Source organism: Dryas octopetala, chromosome 4, assembly GCF_963921425.1.
Source record: "Dryas octopetala chromosome 4, drDryOcto1.1, whole genome shotgun sequence".
In the NCBI taxonomy this organism is placed as follows: domain Eukaryota; kingdom Viridiplantae; phylum Streptophyta; class Magnoliopsida; order Rosales; family Rosaceae; genus Dryas; species Dryas octopetala.
The window spans coordinates 4829048-4850453 of record NC_141369.1 but is presented as its reverse complement, the minus strand read 5'-3'; the positions used below and the strand labels follow the sequence as shown (position 1 = coordinate 4850453).

Below are 21406 nucleotides of genomic sequence, written 5' to 3'. Positions count from 1 at the left end.
TGCGTGTGTTTCCATCTTTCCAAAACCCCCCATTTAATTATTCTTTTGATTATTTGAATTGATTTGTTGCTTATTAACCATTCCCTGTGGGATCGACCTCGTGCTTGCATGCTTTGCTACTGATGCGATTCGTGCACTTGCGAGTATTTATTTTGTTCTAAGAAAACAATCAACACCTATCAACTTCATCAAATGCTTCAAGAAGATGTTGTTTGAGATCTGTCGACGAGAGAGATAGATCAGTTGATTTAGCTGCTTTTAAATGAGAGACTAATTCTTCAAGGTAGGGCGAGAGACTCCTCTGAGACTGGGAGGAGGAGGATTTAACCGGATTGATAGTGTCCTCCACCGATTTTATTTTAAATTTGGGAGGAAGAAGGTGGTTAAAATGGAATTTATCCCACCATTTTATAAGAATTTGCCTCCTTAGATTAGGGATGTAAATGTTGTCGTCCTCATCAGGAGGGGAAATATCATAGACCCATTTTAGGATCCAAATGAGATCATAGAGATAAAAGAACCACAACAGGGCCTCCCAGTAACCTGCAAGATCAAAGTTAGAGGATGTAAACATGCCAAAAGAATTTTTTAATTCAAAAGGGAGGATATCCTCAGAAGGACCCCAGATTAGAAACCAAGCTTTGAACCAATTTGGAAGATGGGTTTTATCTATTATCTGAAAATTGAAGAACCAGGAATGCGAAAAGATTTCATTTTGGATGCACAAAGTGTTTTCCCATGCATGCACCATCAAAATAACTGTAAAAGCTTGGAAATATTTTTGGGTTTCTGAATCGTCTTTTAGACATTGGGTTGGGACCCCAATCTTTCCATGAAAGCACCTTTAAGATATACATCTGGGAGAATCCAATGATCCTTTTAGAATCATTTCTGTAATTGTGGGTTATTTTAACCGATCGAGTCTCAATTAAGATAGATTCATAGTAGAACTAGTTTTTACCCTCAAATTTAGGGTGTAAATGGCCTATTAGGTACATCCTAGCTACTTCAGCTGGATTTGATTCTGCATAAACATCTTTAATGGGTCCTAGGGGGATTTCCATTGAAGGTAGGTAAGGAGACCTTTTAGGTTCCTCTTCTCCTACAACTTGTTTATCTTTTCTTTCTAAGGGACCCCTGTGGTCCCTGGTTTGGTTGTTGTAGAGCTGTGATGGTGGAGGTGTGTTGAGTGCTCATTTTACACTATTTTATGATACTAACTCCCTAACTCAGAGTGCAAGAACTCGATATTTTGTGTGTTGTTAGTTTGTTTTTGTTTTTATAGGATAAAATGAGCAAAGAAGAGAAAAGAAGCCAAAAGGACCATTTTTAGACATTTCCTAGTCAAACTAGGAAAACAAGAGAAATCCTGGTCAAACCAGGAAAGGGGCCGAAATCCTAGTCAAATGAGGATTCCTAGTCACACTAGGAAACATCAAGTTCAGAACCATCATTGCGGAGCCAGAAATGAGAAATCCTGATTGGAACAGGAAATCCTGGTTGAACTAGGAAACCTAACCCAACTAGGGAAAGGAGCCCTAGTCACACTAGGAGACCCCAGGGGCAATATGGTCATTACGAGAAGTCGAAATGGATAAGGAATCCTTCATTTACAAGAAATCCTAGTCACACTAGGAAATGTTGGTCAAAGTCAACTCTACAAAGTCAAGGTTCCAGAAGCTTCTAGAAGGTGGTGGACATCCATGGGAATAAATGGAGGGAAGAAATGAATTCGAATTCAAATGGAAATGAGGGGCAAAATAGGAAGTCAAAGTTAATGGTCAAGGGTCAACTATGAAAAGTCAACAAGTCAAATGGGCCATGGGCCTATGCAAATGCCGAAATCTGAGGGGCCATGCATGCATGCATGCACCAGCCCAAGATGAAGCCCAATGCGCATGCACTAAACCCTAGGGGGCTGGCGTGTGTCACTTAAGCCCAAAGCCAAAGCCTTGCCGCAAGCCCAAAGCCTTCCCTAACCCTAGCAGCAGCCGCATCTTTCTTGTCCTTGCCTCCCAAGGAATCCTAGCTGAAAAAAGAAGTCAAAACCCTGGAAAATAGAGCACCAATTTCGACAGCAATTCTGTAATTCTCCAGAATGAATCAGGTAGTATGCCATATATGGTTGGAAAGCTACGGATGTTAGCTTCGCAGGGAATTTTACGGATTTCGATTCCGAGTTTTCTAGCTCAAGATATGGCCATTTTAGTGGAGGTAGCGCAGCAGTTCCGCGAGCTGAAAGAGGAGTTACGCCCAAAAAGAGCCCAAATCAGCCCAAGGCCCATGCTTGGCCGAAAATTATAAGCCTTGGTGTGCAAGGAATGCACTTATCCCACATTGAAGAGAAAGAGAAATCTCAGCCCCACTTCCCTCTATAAATATATCTCTAAAAATCAGAAAAGGGGTTCCGTTCTGAAGTTTGGTCTCTTCTCTTTTATTTTTCAGAAACCCTAGTTAGTTTTTCTTTTCTTTTCCCTGCCGCACACCCTTGCCTTCTCTCTCTTTTTCTTTTTCTTATTTTCTGGCCGCAACCCCTAGCAGCCACCTTCTCTCTTGTTCTTCTCTAGCCGCAGCCACACTCTCTCCCTTCTCTTTGTTTTTCTTCTTCTCTCTTGTGGCCGAGCACCCCCAGCCCCTCTCATTGTGTTTCTTTTATTGGGTGCTGAGTTGACAGAGGAAAAGGAAGCCAAGCCGCAGCCACCAACCTTCAGCCGTGCCACCTTCTTGCTGCCACCATCTTGCCGAGCACCACCACCTCTTTGCCGTGGAGCCCAAGGCCGAGCAGCAGCCCATCACGCTGTCACCTTGCAGCCGCACCTCCACTCCATCATTCGTGGCTTGATTTCTTCCTCCCTTCCTTTTATTTTAATTGTTTAATTATGTTCTGTTTATTTATGATTTTAATTATGTGTAACTGAATATTGGGCTAGGGCTAGGATGAAGCCCTAGCGATGCTGCTTACTCTCACTATGGATTATTGATATTTTAATTATTTACATGTTGACAAATCTTGGATCTCTGTTTAAATTGAATCTATTTGTTTCGCATCTTTGACTGATCACCTTAGGTTGCATGCATCTAGATATATGTTGTGAAACTAAATAAGCTCGAAAGGATGATAGTTTCAATAGGCAACAAGTGGATATCCTAAGATAATATTCATGAGAAAAGGGATCATAGAGGACATAGGGTACATTAATTTGGAGCTATGCGCTATGTGTTTGTCACTCTCATAGATCGTAACGACTCTTGCATGGGTAACAGCTGCCTTAGCTTAGAACTAGGGAACATGCAAGTTAACTGGCTAAGGAAGGCCCAAGAAGCTCTTAGTTTATGCACAGTAAGGGGAGTAATTGCTAAAAGTAACTAGCCAAACCTTTTAGTAGACGAACTTTGTTGACATGTTTATATATTGATTGTTAATATCCATAGTAGAGTGAATGGTATGCTAGTGGTGGATTCTGACCCCTAGTGTTTCTTTATTATTGTTTTATCCAAATTCATTCAGTTGTTATTTTAAAGTTTTTTCATTTATCTGTTAGTTTGTTTAGTCTCAAAAACCAATCAAAACCCCCATTTGCGTGTGTGAGTTAGAGTTGATTTAATTGAATTAATTAAGTTAGTGATCATAACACTAGTACAATTCCCTGTGGGATCGACCTCGTATTTGTAAGCTTTGCTACTCCGCGATTCGTGCACTTGCGAGTTAACCTAGAGCTCAGAAAAGGTTATTTAATTTGCTCTAGGAAAACATACAACAAGTTTTTGGCGCCGTTGCCGGGGAATTGTTATTTGTGTTGATTGCTAGTTTAATTATCTTTAGTTAAGTCATTTTAGTTAGGTTTTATTTTCTGTTTTTATTTTTGGTTCTTACTGATTTCTCTTGTTTCTAAGGTACAATGGAAGAATCAAATTCGAAGATCACTCCTCTTTCACGTGCAGAAGGCCAAAAGGTGTTGAGTGCGTACAAGGGAAGGCCGAGACTCAATTGGACACCATTAAGGATGAGGTCGACTCTTGTGTCGCCGAAAGGAAGTGAATCTGAAGAAGCATACGAAGAGGAGAAATCAGAAGAGGAAGTCGAGGAGACCTTGCAGCCGAATGCATCTCAAAGGAGAATACCTTTGAGTGATTATTCGTCTCCAATGCTTCTAGCTCAACCTACGTGCATTGTTTACTCTCAAGTGGAAGCTGATTTTGAACTTTCAAGTGGGACAATCAAACTTCTTCCATCATTTCATGGGTTAGAAGGAGAGGATCCCTACGTGCATATCAAGGAATTTCATGCAATATGCGAGATTGGCAAGCTGAGGGGGTTGAGCGATGATCAAAGGAAGTTAAGGTTATTTCCATTCTCTCTTAAAGATAAAGCTAAACATTGGTTATTTTCTTTGCAGGTCGCTTCTATTAGAACATGGGAAGAATTGGCATCCAGGTTTTTGTTGAGGTTCTACCCAGTTAGTAAGACTACCATCATGAGGAAGCAGATCTTAGGGTTTACAAAATCAGAGGACGAAGTGTTTCATGAGAGTTGGGAAAGGTACCAAGAGCTTCTGACTTCGTGTCCACATCATAATTTTGCCCCATGGATGCAGATTGAGTACTTTTATGAGGGTCTGTTGGATCAAGATCGTAATATGGTGGATATGACATGTGGAGGAGCACTGAAAAAAGAAGACTTTTGATGAAGCATGGACACTCTTTGATACATTGGCGTTGAATTCACAACAGTGGAATAGACGGAAAAGAGTGGAAAAGAAATCAGCTATGGAAGCTGAGATGTCTGAACTTAAGCAAATGATGCAGGTTCTGATGGCGAATCAAGGAGCTAGGTCATCACAAGGAGAGCCATGTTTCGAGGTTGAAAAAGTTCAAGTTAGACCGAGTGTACAGTCCCCTGTTAAGCAACGAAGTACTTATTTGGAGGACATGATTGCCGCACTAGCTCAGAGTACTGATGAGTGTGCATTTTGCATCACTTTATGATACTAATTCCTTAACCTAGAGTGTTAGAACTCGCTATTTTGTGTTTCTTGTCTTGTTTTTGTGTTTTCAGGTCAAATGAAGCAGAAATGAGAAAAAGAAGCAAATGGAGCCATTTTGGGACAATTCCTGGTCAAACCAGGAAAACGAGTGAAATCCTGGTCAAACCAGGAAAAGTGCAGAAATCCTAGTCAAATGAGGATTCCTAGTCACACTAGGAAACATCAAGTCCAGAACCATCATTGCGGAGCCAGAAATGTGAAATCCTGATTCAAACAGGAAATCCTGGTTGAACTAGGAAACCTAACCCAACTAGGGAAAGGAGTCCTAGTGACACTAGGAGACCCCAGGGGCAATATGGTCATTACGAGAAGTCGAAACGGATAAGGAATCTCTCATTTCCAAGAAATCCTAGTGGCACCAGGAAATGTTTTTCAAGGTTCCAGAAGCTTCCAGAAGGTGGTGGAAATCCATGGAAATGAATGGAGGGAAGAAATGAATTTGAATTCAAATGGAAATGAGGGGCAAAATGGGAAGTCAAAAGTGGAGGGCCCATGGGCCCTAGGGATGCCGAACCAAGTGGGCCATGCATGCACATGCATGGGCCCAAACCCTAGCAGCCCAAGAGCCACACGCAAGGAGGAAGATGGCAGCCCATGCATGCGCATGCATGCCATGCAAACCCTAGCAAGACAAGGGGCCATGCGCAAGCCCAAGGTGACAAGCCCAAGGTGGAAGCCCATGGAGTGAAACCCTAGCCCATCTTGTGCAAGCTACTGAAGCCCAGCATGGAAGCCCAACATGCAAGCCCAAAGCCCAAGACTACCAGCCCATGCGCCAAAGAGGGACCCTAGCTAGGCTAGGCGTGAGCCACTCAAGCCCAAAAGGGAGCAGCCCATCACGCCAAGGCCTGATCAGCTAGCCCTAGCTGAAGCCGCAAGGCACTAGGAGAGCAAACCCTAGCCAGCCGCAACTTGCTCTTCCTTGCCTCTCAAGGAAGGCTTCTCCTATTTAAATCCCCTCATTCAGACTTTTAGGGACACTTTTTACTCCTCCTAGGTTCAGCCGAATTCTCTCTTCTCTCTCTTAGTTTTATTTTGCTGATTTAGGGTTTTAGTTTCAGACTTTCATTCTTGTAAGGTGAGCCGAATTCAGAGAGAGGTTTAGGAAGAGGGTGGCGTGACATTGAGAGGGAAGGATCACCTGCTGCCGCAAGCCCAAGCTCACCTTGCCGTGAGCCAATTGCTTGTGCTAGGTGCCTCCTTCTTCTTCTCTCCTTGCCGCAGCCCCCATTTGTTGCACCTCTGATTTTTGTTTTCCTTTTCATTCTAGTTTCTATTCTTATTGTTGGATTATGTTTCTGATTTTATTTAATTAATTTGCTGTTTTATTTAATTGTCTCTTTATTTCTTTTATAGCTTTGGTTCTGAATTTATTTAGTTATTTATGTTTATGCAATTTCAATTATGTAATCTAATTTAATTGTGTAGTTGTTTCAGTTGCTTTAAGTTTCTGATTTTTAATTAGTGCATGCGTTTAATCTTGTGTGTCTTGCGTTTCTGATTTCATTTAGTTTATGCACTTTAAATTAGTTGTTTAGTTTATGCTTCTAAGTTTGTTTAATTTGCGTTTCTGATTTCCTTTTGCAATCATGAATTGGGATTTCATTTATTTGTTGCTGTTTTCTTTTATTTATGTGTTTTATTTAATTATGTAGGTTAGTTATTCTATCTTGCATGTTAGTTGTAGGTTGATTAATGGATTCGTATGCTTTAACAAATCGTTTATCCGTCTCTTGGTCTGTTAGTTTGATGTTTGCACATATTAAATTTCCACTATCTATTAAAACCCCCGTCACTAGTTGTTTGCATCCTTTGACTGGCCACCTTAGGGTAATTGCATCTAGTTTATCCGTTAGGTTTAGCTGTGAAATAGTCAAAGACATTAAACCACAAGTAACAAGGGAATAAGGGATTATTCTTGGTAGTGGGGTTGGGCGACCTCTATAAGGAAATAGTCAAAGCTTATATGTTGTGCATGTTTGACGTTCTCATAAAACTTAATGACTCCTGCATGGGTAACAGCTGCCCTAGCTTGAACTAGGGAACATGTAGGTTAACTAGCTAAGGAAGGCCCAAGAAGCTCTTAGTTTATGCATTAGGAGAACAATGGCGAGAAAGTAACTAGCCAAACCTTTTTAGCTGTCAAACTTTAATATGTTGTGTTCAAATTAACTGTCATTAGCCTTGGATGGTTATTGCATGCTTATCTGATTTGAAACTGAAAATTAACATTGCAAGATAGAATAAAGTGTGTGTGCGTGTGGTGATGTGTGCGTGTGTTTCCATCTTTCAAAACCCCCCATTTAGTTATTCTAGTGATTATTTGCACTGATTTGTTGTATATTAACCATTCCCTGTGGGATCGACCTCGTGCTTGTACGCTTTGCTACTGATGCGATTCGTGCACTTGCGAGTAAACTTAGAATGAGATAATTGCTTATTTTATTCTAAGAAAACACATCAACAAGTACAACTTCGATGTCTAATGATACTAAGACATTTATGAATAAGACTGAGGAGCAGTTGAGTGTCACAGCTAAAGCTATCTCGAATTTGGAAGCCCAATTGGAACAAGTGACTTTAACCTTGGATAAAGTGGTAAAGGGTGCACCAATTCAAGATAAGGCTGAAGCAATCACTACTTTGAGAAGCGGGAAAGTGATTGACAACAAAGTGGGCACTACTCAAGATGATAATTCAGGAAATGAGGATGAAGTTGAGATGTTAGAGCCTGAACATGTGGAAAAGTACAAAAGGGATAAAGTTAAGGTTAAGGATGAAAAAGAGGAGGAAAGAAAGAAACAAGAAAAGCACATTGCTGCGCGTGCTAGAAAGAAGGCCGTGATTACTTCCTCTATCCCAAGAGCTCCATTGCCTTTCCCTCAACGTCAATGGAAGCAGAATAAGGATGAGCAAGCCAAGGAAATTTTAGAGATGTTTAAGAAAGTGGAAATCAATATTCCCTTGCTTGATGCTATTCAGCAGATTCCTAAGTATGCCAAGTTTTTGAAGGAATTGTGCACACACAAGAGGAAATTCAAAGAACATGAGCAGGTGTGTCTAAGTAAAGAAGTCAGTGCTGTTTTGCAAAGAAAGTTGCCGCCTAAGTTGAAGGACCCTGGCAGTTTTACGATTCCATGTTTGGTGGGGAATCATAAGTTTGAGAAGGCATTGTTGGACCTGGGAGCGAGTATTAATTTGATGCCGTATTCAGTTTTTGCACAGTTGGGCATAGGAGACCTTAAACCTACTAGTGTTACTCTTCAATTGGCAGATCGTTCAATAAAGGTTCCGAAAGGTGTGGTTGAAGATGTACTGGTTCGGGTTGTAGATTTGATCATGCCCGCTGATTTTATCATTCTGGAAGTGGAGGATACCCCAATTAGAGGAAATGAGTTACCGATCATATTGGGAAGACCGTTCATGGCCACAGCGAACACCAAGATTGATGTGAGTAATGGGAAGTTGACAATGTCTGTACTTGGTGAAACGGTTGAGTTTGATGTTTTTGGTGCAATGAAGTATCCAAAGGAGGAGGATGATTGCCTAAGGATTGATAGTTTGGACCCATTGGTTGAGGAAGTGGGCGAAACTAATCTTGCAGAAGATACATTGGAGGTTGCTTTGGGAGCACTCGAGTCTAGTGAGTTGGAAGAAAACGTGGAAACAACTCCTACACGTTTGGAGGGCAACCGACCTCTCAGGAATAAGTGGTTCAACCAGTTTGAAATGCTAGTACCCACTAATCAAAAAACGCTTCCTTCTATTGAGCGAGCACCTAAGTTGGAGCTGAAACCGTTACCGGAGCACTTGAAATATGCATTTTTGGGAGAAAATGAGACTTTGCCTGTGATTATTGCAGCTAATTTGAGTGCAGGCGAGGAAGAAAGACTCCTGAGAGTTTTGAAGGAAAATCGGTTGGCATTGGGATGGACCATAGCCGATATCAAGGGGATCTCACCCACAGTGTGTATGCACAGAATTTTACTTGAGGAGGAATCCAAGCCTACTCGTGATGCCCAAAGAAGACTGAATCCAACTCTGAAGGAAGTTGTGCGTAATGAGGTAATCAAATTGTTGGATGTTGGTATTGTTTATCCTATTAGTGATTCGAAGTGGGTTAGTCCTGTTCAAGTAGTGCCAAAGAAAAGTGGTATTACTGTGGTGAAGAATGAGCATAATGAGTTGGTTCCCCAAAGGACGCAAACCGGTTGGCGTGTTTGTATTGATTATCGAAAGCTTAACACCGCAACAAGGAAGGATCATTTTCCTTTGCCATTTATCGACCAGATGTTGGAAAGGTTGGCCGGCCATAGTCACTATTGCTTTTTGGATGGGTACAGTGGGTATAATCAGATTGCTATTGCACCCGAGGATCAAGAGAAGACCACGTTCACATGTCCATTTGGGACGTTTGCTTATAGGAGGATGCCATTCGGATTGTGCAATGCGCCTGCAACATTTCAGAGATGCATGATGTCTATTTTCTCTGACATGGTGGAACGAATCATTGAGGTATTTATGGATGATTTTTCTGTTTTTGGTTCGTCTTTTGATGCATGTCTGGATAATTTGTCTTTAGTTCTGAAAAGATGTCAAGAGGCCAATCTAGTGCTTAATTGGGAGAAATGTCATTTTATGGTCCAACAAGGGATAGTATTGGGTCATGTGCTTTCAAAAGAGGGCATACAAGTTGATAAGGCCAAGATTGATGTGATACAGAGATTGCCGCCTCCATCGAGTGTTAAGGAAGTAAGAAGTTTCCTAGGCCATGCTGGGTTTTATAGGAGGTTCATTAAGGACTTTTCTAAGATTTCTAGGCCTTTGTGCACCTTATTGCAAAAAGAGGTGAATTTCGAGTTTAATGAGGATTGCTTGGTTGCATTTAACAAGTTGAAGAAGCTACTCACTTCTGCTCCGATCATTATGCCACCTGATTGGAACTTGCCGTTTGAGCTTATGTGTGATGCAAGTGACTATGCTGTTGGAGCTGTTTTGGGTCAGAGAGTTGATAAGCTGCCACATGTGATCTATTATGCAAGCAGGACTCTGAATGATGCGCAGTTGAACTATTCTACTACAGAGAAGGAGTTGCTTGCTGTGATCTTTGCCTTGGAGAAATTTAGAAGTTATTTGATTGGGTCCAAGATCACCATCTACACGGATCATGCCGCTCTCAAGTATCTGCTGAATAAGAAAGACGCCAAGCCGAGGTTGATTAGATGGACTCTGTTGCTACAGGAATTTGATATTGAGATCAAGGATAAGAAAGGTTGTGAGAATGTGGTAGCAGACCATTTGAGTAGACTCGTCAATGAGGAACAGTCTGAAGAGGACACACTACCGTTACGAGAGTCATTCCCGGACGAGCAGCTTTTCGCCATTTTGACTACTCCATGGTATGCTGACATAGCTAATTATTTAGCAAGTGGAGTGTTGCCCAATGATCTGACACACTACCAAAGGAAGAAGTTTTTGCATGATGTCAGACAGTATGTGTGGGATGATCCTTATTTGTTCAAATATGGGTCAGATCAGTTGATTAGACGATGTGTACCGGAAATAGAGCAGAGGAATGTCATTGAGATGTGCCATTCTAAAGAATGTGGAGGCCATGGTGGAGGAACTAAGACCGCTTACAAGATTCTTCAAGCAGGTTTCTTTTGGCCCACTATTTTTCATGATTGTCATCAGTTTTATCTCACATGTGACAGATGTCAGAAGATGGGAAATATTTCTGCTCGTGATCAGATGCCGCTGAACTTTATGTTGGAAGTTGAGATCTTTGATGTTTGGGGTATAGATTTCATGGGGCCATTTCCATCTTCTTTTGGGTACGAGTACATTCTGGTGGGAGTTGATTATGTATCGAAGTGGGTGGAAGCTGTCGCTTGTAGGACTAATGATGCTCGAGTGGTCTTGAATTTCCTTAAGACCAATATCTTCGCACGATTTGGTACCCCAAGAGCAATCATTAGTGATGGGGGATCGCATTTTTGCAATAAGCTGTTTGAGGCCGTGATGAAGAAATATGGAATAAGGCATAAAGTGGCTACTCCCTACCATCCTCAGACGAGTGGGCAAGTGGAAATTTCGAATCGTGAGATTAAGTTCATTTTGGAAAGAACGGTGCTCGCCAATAGGAAGGATTGGTCTACTAAGCTTAATGATGCATTGTGGGCTTATCGCACCGCTTACAAGACACCCATTGGAATGTCTCCGTTTCGACTGATCTATGGGAAAGCTTGTCATTTACCAGTTGAGCTTGAGCATAAGGCATATTGGGCGATTAAGAAGTTCAACTTTGATATTCATGCCGCTGGTGAGAAAAGGAAGTTGCAACTTAGTGAGCTGGAGGAAATACGACATTTCGCATATGAGAATGCTAAGTTGTACAAGGAAAGGACCAAGAGATACCATGATAAGAAGCTACGTCCAAGAGAATTCTTTGTTGGTGGGAAGGTGTTGTTATATGATACAAGATTACGTCTCTTCCCAGGCAAGTTGCGTTCGAGATGGACCGGACCTTATGAGGTGGTTCGAGTGTTTCCCTATGGTACAGTTGAACTCAAGAATCCGAAGAATGGGAACACATTTAAGGTTAACGGTCATCGTGTGAAGCCTTTCCTTGAACCTGATTTTGAGCTGAACCAAGAGAAAATTGATTTCTAGTACAAGACTAGGTCTGGCTGAAGACGTGAAACTTAGCGCTTCTTGGGAGGCAACCCAAGGGATGGATGACGACGAGGAGGTGATTTGGTACTTATGCATGGGCGAGCCTTTTCACACCAGCCAAGGTACGTTTTCACCCTCTTTTCGCTCATTTAAGTAGATTTGTTTTATTTATTGTTTTTCCCTTCCCCTGTTTATTATATTGTGCATTACATTTGTCTTTCATTTAACATTGAGGACAATGTTTCTTTTAAGTTTGGGGGTGGGGAATGCATTGCATTTAAAAAAAAAAAAATTTTTTTTTTGAGTGTTTTTGTTTGTTTTAGGTCTTGAGTCCCCAACTAATTGATTTCATTATGTATGGTTGTTATAAGCATGTCTAGCTTGTATATATAGTATGTATTCTTCTTTATCTAGTATTGTTTCGTAACATGCTTTACAACTCTATGGACTTGTGGCCTTGTTTTCATGAGCTTAAGTGATGACTTGCATGCTTAGAGATGCATATACTTAATAGAGTAGACTTGTATGACCAAAGTGAGCTTTTGAGCCATGTACTTCAATTCTTGAGTGTTAACATTACTCTAATATTTTCTTGTCATATAAAGTCGTTGTGATCTCATTATTCTTTCTTTTGATTAAGTACTTGGAATATAATTGTGAATCAAAGAGCTAGAACTTCTCTCTTATTCTATGCAAAGCATGGATATAACTACATAAATCTTAGGAGATGATATTAGGCCTTGTTTGTTTTTAACCCATAGCCTAAAGCCTACCCTATGTTATAACCCTAGTCAAACATTTTGAGCCTAATGACCTTTTCTTTGTTTACCCCTATACCAAACCCTAAGTTTGGGGGAGTTTCACTCCTCTACCCGTTTACCTTACCTATGAATTTGCATGGAGTTGGTGAAAATGTGAGGTTGAAAAGAAATGTCTATGCATAGCTCGATGAAAAAGGAAAAGAAATTGTGTTTAAGATTGTTTGTCGTTTCCTTTCCCAAAAAAAAAAAAAAAATCAAGAATCAAAAATCAAAGGGAAGGGACGATTTCAAAAGATGGAAGTGGAAAGGTGTTCGAATTTGAGCTATGAGTACAAATTATGCAAAGAATGCCTCTATTGATTTCATTGTGCAAATCCATAGTCTGTAGCCCTTTGTTCTCCCTTTCATTTCAATACCTTATCCTAACCTAAGCCTCCATTACAACCTAAAAAAAAAAAAAGTCCTATTTGATCTTGGGAGAATTGTGGTTCATTATGTGGAGTCTAGATAAAAGGGAAGCTTATGGTTATTGATTCTATTCCAAGTATTTTAATTCCTTCTATTGAGATCAATGTTTTTGTTTCTTTGTGCCTTTCTTTCATGATTAATATGTGAGCTTTTTGTATTTGTTTATCATATCATCTCTCACATATACTTGAGTGCACGTGTTAACCCAATATCTGAGCGTTTTACTGTTGAGAGTATGCCTTAGTGAGAATTGGAGTTGAATCTATTTTGTGTATGCTGATTTAGTCTTGTTTGTCTAACCACTTGGGTTTGTGTCAAGGATGGTCTATATATTTCATGGAGGAGTAAGGTATGTTAATTGAAGCATTATTAGAGATTGAGGAATAAATTCTATATGTATCTTGCTTGACTATGCTATTTATGGCTGTGCTTATGAAGTCATGTGTTGGGATGTTTTGAGTCTGCCTTGAGTCTTTTCTTTATTCTTTTTGCTCGAGGACTAGCAAAATCTAAGTTTGGGGGTGTGTTGAGTGCTCATTTTACACTATTTTATGATACTAACTCCCTAACTCAGAGTGCAAGAACTCGATATTTTGTGTGTTAGTTTGTTTTTGTTTTTATAGGATAAAATGAGCAAAGAAGAGAAAAGAAGCCAAAAGGACCATTTTTAGACATTTCCTAGTCAAACTAGGAAAACAAGAGAAATCCTGGTCAAACCAGGAAAGGGGCCGAAATCCTAGTCAAATGAGGATTCCTAGTCACACTAGGAAACATCAAGTTCAGAACCATCATTGCGGAGCCAGAAATGAGAAATCCTGATTGGAACAGGAAATCCTGGTTGAACTAGGAAACCTAACCCAACTAGGGAAAGGAGCCCTAGTCACACTAGGAGACCCCAGGGGCAATATGGTCATTACGAGAAGTCGAAATGGATAAGGAATCCTTCATTTACAAGAAATCCTAGTCACACTAGGAAATGTTGGTCAAAGTCAACTCTACAAAGTCAAGGTTCCAGAAGCTTCTAGAAGGTGGTGGACATCCATGGGAATAAATGGAGGGAAGAAATGAATTCGAATTCAAATGGAAATGAGGGGCAAAATGGGAAGTCAAAGTTAATGGTCAAGGGTCAACTATGAAAAGTCAACAAGTCAAATGGGCCATGGGCCTATGCAAATGCCGAAATCTGAGGGGCTATGCATGCATGCATGCACCAGCCCAAGATGAAGCCCAATGCGCATGCACTAAACCCTAGGGGGCTGGTGTGTGTCACTTAAGCCCAAAGCCAAAGCCTTGCCGCAAGCCCAAAGCCTTCCCTAACCCTAGCAGCAGCCGCATCTTTCTTGTCCTTGCCTCCCAAGGAATCCTAGCTGAAAAAAGAAGTCAAAACCCTGGAAAATAGAGCACCAATTTCGACAGCAATTCTGTAATTCTCCAGAATGAATCAGGTAGCATGCCATATATGGTTGGAAAGCTACGGATGTTAGCTTCGCAGGGAATTTTACGGATTTCGATTCCGAGTTTTCTAGCTCAAGATATGGCCATTTTAGTGGAGGTAGCGCAGCAGTTCCGCGAGCTGAAAGAGGAGTTACGCCCAAAAAGAGCCCAAATCAGCCCAAGGCCCATGCTTGGCCGAAAATTATAAGCCTTGGTGTGCAAGGAATGCACTTATCCCACATTGAAGAGAAAGAGAAATCTCAGCCCCACTTCCCTCTATAAATATATCTCTAAAAATCAGAAAAGGGGTTCCGTTCTGAAGTTTGGTCTCTTCTCTTTTATTTTTCAGAAACCCTAGTTAGTTTTTCTTTTCTTTTCCCTGCCGCACACCCTTGCCTTCTCTCTCTTTTTCTTTTTCTTATTTTCTGGCCGCAACCCCTAGCAGCCACCTTCTCTCTTGTTCTTCTCTAGCCGCAGCCACACTCTCTCCCTTCTCTTTGTTTTCTTCTTCTCTCTTGTGGCCGAGCACCCCCAGCCCCTCTCATTGTGTTTCTTTTATTGGGTGCTGAGTTGACAGAGGGAAAGGAAGCCAAGCCGCAGCCACCAACCTTCAGCCGTGCCACCTTCTTGCTGCCACCATCTTGCCGAGCACCACCACCTCTTTGCCGTGGAGCCCAAGGCCGAGCAGCAGCCCATCACGCTGTCACCTTGCAGCCGCACCTCCACTCCATCATTCGTGGCTTGATTTCTTCCTCCCTTCCTTTTATTTTAATTGTTTAATTATGTTCTGTTTATTTATGATTTTAATTATGTGTAACTGAATATTGGGCTAGGGCTAGGATGAAGCCCTAGCGATGCTGCTTACTCTCACTATGGATTATTGATATTTTAATTATTTACATGTTGACAAATCTTGGATCTCTGTTTAAATTGAATCTATTTGTTTCGCATCTTTGACTGATCACCTTAGGTTGCATGCATCTAGATATATGTTGTGAAACTAAATAAGCTCGAAAGGATGATAGTTTCAATAGGCAACAAGTGGATATCCTAAGATAATATTCATGAGAAAAGGGATCATAGAGGACATAGGGTACATTAATTTGGAGCTATGCGCTATGTGTTTGTCACTCTCATAGATCGTAACGACTCTTGCATGGGTAACAGCTGCCTTAGCTTAGAACTAGGGAACATGCAAGTTAACTGGCTAAGGAAGGCCCAAGAAGCTCTTAGTTTATGCACAGTAAGGGGAGTAATTGCTAAAAGTAACTAGCCAAACCTTTTAGTAGACGAACTTTGTTGACATGTTTATATATTGATTGTTAATATCCATAGTAGAGTGAATGGTATGCTAGTGGTGGATTCTGACCCCTAGTGTTTCTTTATTATTGTTTTATCCAAATTCATTCAGTTGTTATTTTAAAGTTTTTTCATTTATCTGTTAGTTTGTCTAGTCTCAAAAACCAATCAAAACCCCCATTTGCGTGTGTGAGTTAGAGTTGATTTAATTGAATTAATTAAGTTAGTGATCATAACACTAGTACAATTCCCTGTGGGATCGACCTCGTATTTGTAAGCTTTACTACTCCGCGATTCGTGCACTTGCGAGTTAACCTAGAGCTCAGAAAAGGTTATTTAATTTGCTCTAGGAAAACATACAACAAGGTGTTCTGTTCATCCTGCTTATCCTTCCCCTGTAAAAATTCATGAGTCAGGAAATCTGGGAGAGAATTATTTTCTCCTTTTATATATTCAATTTGGAAGTCAAAAGCAGATAATATGGCCTGCCATCTAGCAAAAATTTATTTAGAAGTTATATTTCTAACATCTTTAGTTAAAACATCTTTAGCTGCTTTACAATCTACTCTAATTAAGAATGATTGATTTAGGAGATCACTTTCAAATTTAGTTATACAAAGAACAATAGCAAGAATTTCCTTTTTAATTGTGGAATAATTTTGCTGAGCCTGCTTCCAATTACTAGAAGTAAATCTTACCAGTTGCTCCTTACCATTAATCCTTTGTTTAAAGATTCTACCATACCCTTGTTCTGAGGCATCAGTCTCGACTATTTTGAAAGCCTCTGGAATAGGTATTGAAAGACATGGAAGCTCTTTTGCTTTGGCTTTAAGGTTTTGGACCGCCCGAGTATGGTCTTTGGTCCATGGTGATGGATTTTTCTTCAACCTTTGGTATAATAATTTGCTATCTTTAGCATGATCTTTGTAGAAGACTGCTATGTAGTTTAGACTTCCTAAAAACCTTTGAAGCTGGGTTTTTTCTTTAAGTTCATCAGGGAACTTTTCTGCGAAGACAATTGCTCTATTGATTGGAATTATAGTGCCATGGAAGATGTTATGGCCTAAAAACCTAATCTTTACCTGGAAAATCTCCATTTTCTTGGCGGAGACTACAAGACCAACATCCATAATAATTTTTTGAAATAGTTTTAGATGTTTGACATGCTGTTCAAACGAGTTTGAGAAAACCAAAACATCATCAATGTAAACAATTGTGAATGAAGAGTAAGGATTAAAAATTTCATTCATAATATTTTGGAATTCTAAGGGAGAATTTTTAAGACCAAATGGCATTACATTCCACTCTTAATGGCCAAAAGGAACTGTGAAAGCAGTTTTGTATTTTTCTTCTTCTTTAATCTGGATCTGCCAATTTCCAGATTTCATGTCAAATTTTGAGAAGATAGTTGAATTGTAAAATCTACTTAACAAATCCCTTTTATTTGGTAAAGGATACCTGATCCATCTTAGGACTTTGTTAAGTGGCTTATAGTTAATTACTAACCTGGGTACTCCTCTCTCGATTTCTGCGGCCTTTTCAACATAAAAGGCAGGACAACTCTATGGAGCAGAACTCTTTCTGATTAATCCTTTCTTTAAGAGATCATTTATCTCTTCTCTGCATAATTCTAAATGGGTGCTATTCATTTGTATGGGCCTTGCTTTGGTAGGGATCATAGATTCTTCAAAATCTGGCTCATAAGGTAAAGTTACTATGTGCCGTCTCCTATTCCAAAAAGCATTAGGTAAATCAGCACATATTTCTTTTTTTAGAGTCTCTTCAATTGCTTTTACCAGATTTTGGGCTTGAGGAGTAATAAGGATCTGTTCAGTATGTTTATACTGGACTTCTTCTTTTAAGGAAAAGAGAAACCTTTCTTTTTCTTTGATCTTATCTTTGATGACATTGATATATTTAACATGGGGTTCCTAGATAAATCGAAATCTTATAATGGAACCTTTAATTGAAGCTTCAGTTCCTGCTTCAGTAACCTGCATAGGATAGAGCATGTTTAGAAAAGGAGTGCCAAGAATACAATTTTGTGAAAGGTCTCTTACCATCCGAAAGGGTGTTTCTAGGCCAATCCCACCATTGCAAACTGCTGCATTTGACAACTTGTAATCTATCTGCATCCTTTTTCTGATGAGTGTGCATTTTGCATCAGTTTATGATACTAATTCCTTAACCTAGAGGGTTAGAACTCGCTATTTTGTGTTTCTTGTCTTGTTTTTGTGTTTTCAGGTCAAATGAAGCAGAAATGAGAAAAAGAAGCAAATGGAGCCATTTTGGGACAATTCCTGGTCAAACCAGGAAAACGAGTGAAATCCTGGTCAAACCAGGAAAAGTGCAGAAATCCTAGTCAAATGAGGATTCCTAGTCACACTAGGAAACATCAAGTCCAGAACCATCATTGCGGAGCCAGAAATGTGAAATCCTGATCTGAACAGGAAATCCTGGTTGAACTAGGAAACCTAACTCAACTAGGGAAAGGAGTCCTAGTGACACTAGGAGACCCCAGGGGCAATATGGTCATTACGAGAAGTCGAAACGGATAAGGAATCTCTCATTTCCAAGAAATCCTAGTGGCACCAGGAAATGTTTTTCAAGGTTCCAGAAGCTTCCAGAAGGTGGTGGAAATCCATGGAAATGAATGGAGGGAAGAAATGAATTTGAATTCAAATGGAAATGAATGGAGGGAAGAAATGAATTTGAATTCAAATGGAAATGAGGGGCAAAATGGGAAGTCAAAAGTGGAGGGCCCATGGGCCCTAGGGATGCCGAACCAAGTGGGCCATACATGCACATGCATGGGCCCAAACCCTAGCAGCCCAAAAGCCACACGCAAGGAGGAAGATGGCAGCCCATGCATGCGCATGCATGCCATGCAAACCCTAGCAAGACAAGAGGCCTTGCGCAAGCCCAAGGTGACAAGCCCAAGGTGGAAGCCCATGGAGTGAAACCCTAGCCCATCTTGTGCAAGCTACTGAAGCCCAACATGGAAGCCCAACATGCAAGCCCAAAGCCCAAGACTACCAGCCCATGCTCCAAGGAGGGACCCTAGCTAGGCTAGGCGTGAGCCACTCAAGCCCAAACCCAAGCAGCCCAACACGCAAGGCCTAGTCCAGCTAGCCCTAGCTGAAGCCGCAAGCAACTAGGAAAGGGAAACCCTAGCAGCCGCAAGCTTCAGCCTCCTTGCCTCTCAAGGAATGTTCTCCTATTTAAATCCCCTCATTCAGACTTTTAGAGACACTTTTTACTCCTCCTAGGTTCAGCCGAATTCTCTCTTCTCTCTCTTAGTTTTATTTTGCTGATTTAGGGTTTTAGTTTCAGACTTTCATTCTTGTAAGGTGAGCCGAATTCAGAGAGAGGTTTAGGAAGAGGGTGGCGTGACATTGAGAGGGAAGGATCACCTGCTGCCGCAAGCCCAAGCTCACCTTGCCGTGAGCCAATTGCTTGTGCTAGGTGCCTCCTTCTTCTTCTCTCCTTGCCGCAGCCCCCATTTGTTGCACCTCTGATTTTTGTTTTCCTTTTCATTCTAGTTTCTATTCTTATTGTTTGATTATGTTTCTGATTTTATTTAATTAATTTGCTGTTTTATTTAATTGTCTCTTTATTTCTTTTATAGCTTTGGTTCTGAATTTATTTAGTTATTTATGTTTATGCAATTTCAATTATGTAATCTAATTTAATTGTGTAGTTGTTTCAGTTGCTTTAAGTTTCTGATTTTTAATTAGTGCATGCGTTTAATCTTGTGTGTTTTGCGTTTCTGATTTCATTTAGTTTATGCACTTTAAATTAGTTGTTTAGTTTATGCTTCTAAGTTTGTTTAATTTGCGTTTCTGATTTCCTTTTGCAATCATGAATTGGGATTTCATTTATTTGTTGCTGTTTTCTTTTATTTATGTGTTTTATTTAATTATGTAGGTTAGTTATTCTATCTTGCATGTTAGTTGTAGGTTGATTAATGGATTCGTATGCTTTAACAAATCGTTTATCCGTCTCTTGGTCTGTTAGTTTGATGTTTGCACATATTAAATTTCCACTATCTATTAAAACCCCCGTCACTAGTTGTTTGCATCCTTTGACTGGCCACCTTAGGGTAATTGCATCTAGTTTATCCGTTAGGTTTAGCTGTGAAATAGTCAAAGACACTAAACCACAAGTAACAAGGGAATAAGGGATTATTCTTGGTAGTGGGGTTGGGCGACCTCTATAAGGAAATAGTCAAAGCTTATATGTTGTGCATGTTTGACGTTCTCATAAAACTTAATGACTCCTGCATGGGTAACAGCTGCCCTAGCTTGAACTAGGGAACATGTAGGTTAACTAGCTAAGGAAGGCCCAAGAAGCTCTTAGTTTATGCATTAGGAGAACAATGGCGAGAAAGTAACTAGCCAAACCTTTTTAGCTGTCAAACTTTAATATGTTGTGTTCAAATTAACTGTCATTAGCCTTGGATGGTTATTGCATGCTTATCTGATTTGAAACTGAAAATTAACATTGCAAGATAGAATAAAGTGTGTGTGCGTGTGGTGATGTGTGCGTGTGTTTCCATCTTTCAAAACCCCCCATTTAGTTATTCTAGTGATTATTTGCACTGATTTGTTGTATATTAACCATTCCCTGTGGGATCGACCTCGTGCTTGTACGCTTTGCTACTGATGCGATTCGTGCACTTGCGAGTAAACTTAGAATGAGATAATTGCTTATTTTATTCTAAGAAAACACATCAACATTTTCTATTGGCTGCATTTAAGGTTTGGGTAGGTTTTGAGAAATATTTAGTTAGAACTAAGCTTTCTTTTAAGCAGTTCAAATCTGCTCCTGAGTCCATTAAGGCTGTAGTTGAAAATTCATAATTTTGGTTTATCAAAATGTTTATTTCAAAAAACCATCTTTGGGAAAAGACCTTATCAATTTGGTTGATATAATTTAGGCTAGTCATTCCTTCATTTTCTAAGTCAGAATCTCTTACCTTTTTCCCTTTGATTCTTTCTATCTCTTCGGAGAATTCATCTTCGGATCCTTGTTCTTCGAAGTGTTCTGAGAGTTTGGACAATTCCATGGCATTGACTCTTCCTTTTAAGTCTTTGATTTCCTCTTTAACTTGCTGCATTTCTCTCTTAAGATCCGGAATTGTTGTTTCTTGACTGACTCTGTTTTTGGAAGCACTTAATCTTTCTAAAATGCTTTGGAAATTGTATGGTTCAATAGGGGAAGTGAAAGCATTTTCTTTTCTCTTTTGTGGTTCTTTAATCATTCCTAGATATTGTTCTAGGGCAATTCTTTTTTGGGCAGGATCTTCTATTTTATCAATAAGGTCTAAAAGAAGGTTGTCTTGACTAGTTAAAACACTTACCTTCATACTCTTTACCCTTTTACAGATGCAATTTGTTTCTGAATCTTGGCTGCTTGAACTTGTCGAGCCTTCTTCTTCGCTGTCTTCTAAGCCAAGAACTTCCTCGCTCGAGGAGTCTTATGAATTGAGGAAAATATTAAGAAGTCCTTCTTTTAGATCTTCGTCTATTTGGAGGGCGCCAATCTTGTCTTTAACCCTGCAGTCATTCTTATAATGCCCAACTTTTCCACATTTAAAACAAGTTGTTGGTTTCCTGTTTTTAAATTTGGATTTATTTTTTGAAGATCTTTCATTTCTTTTACGGAATAAGTCATCTTTGAGATCATCTTTCCAGGCTTGCTTATGCCTTGGGTATCTTCTAT

At 40.1% G+C, this 21406-nt stretch overlaps 1 protein-coding gene across 1 annotated transcript in view; it reads right to left on the bottom strand.

The window, feature by feature from the left end:
* Window positions 1–16185: 16185 nt before the first annotated feature.
* Window positions 16186–21406, bottom strand: part of LOC147286275 (uncharacterized) — a 43484-nt gene continuing 38263 nt past the window's right edge. The window contains exons 5-7 of the mRNA XM_086240729.1: window positions 20661–21160; window positions 17643–17676; window positions 16186–16793 (exon numbers count right to left, since the gene is read on the bottom strand). Coding sequence (XP_086096855.1) covers window positions 16186–16793; window positions 17643–17676; window positions 20661–21160 — 1142 coding nt within the window. The remainder of the gene's footprint in view (window positions 16794–17642; window positions 17677–20660; window positions 21161–21406) is intronic.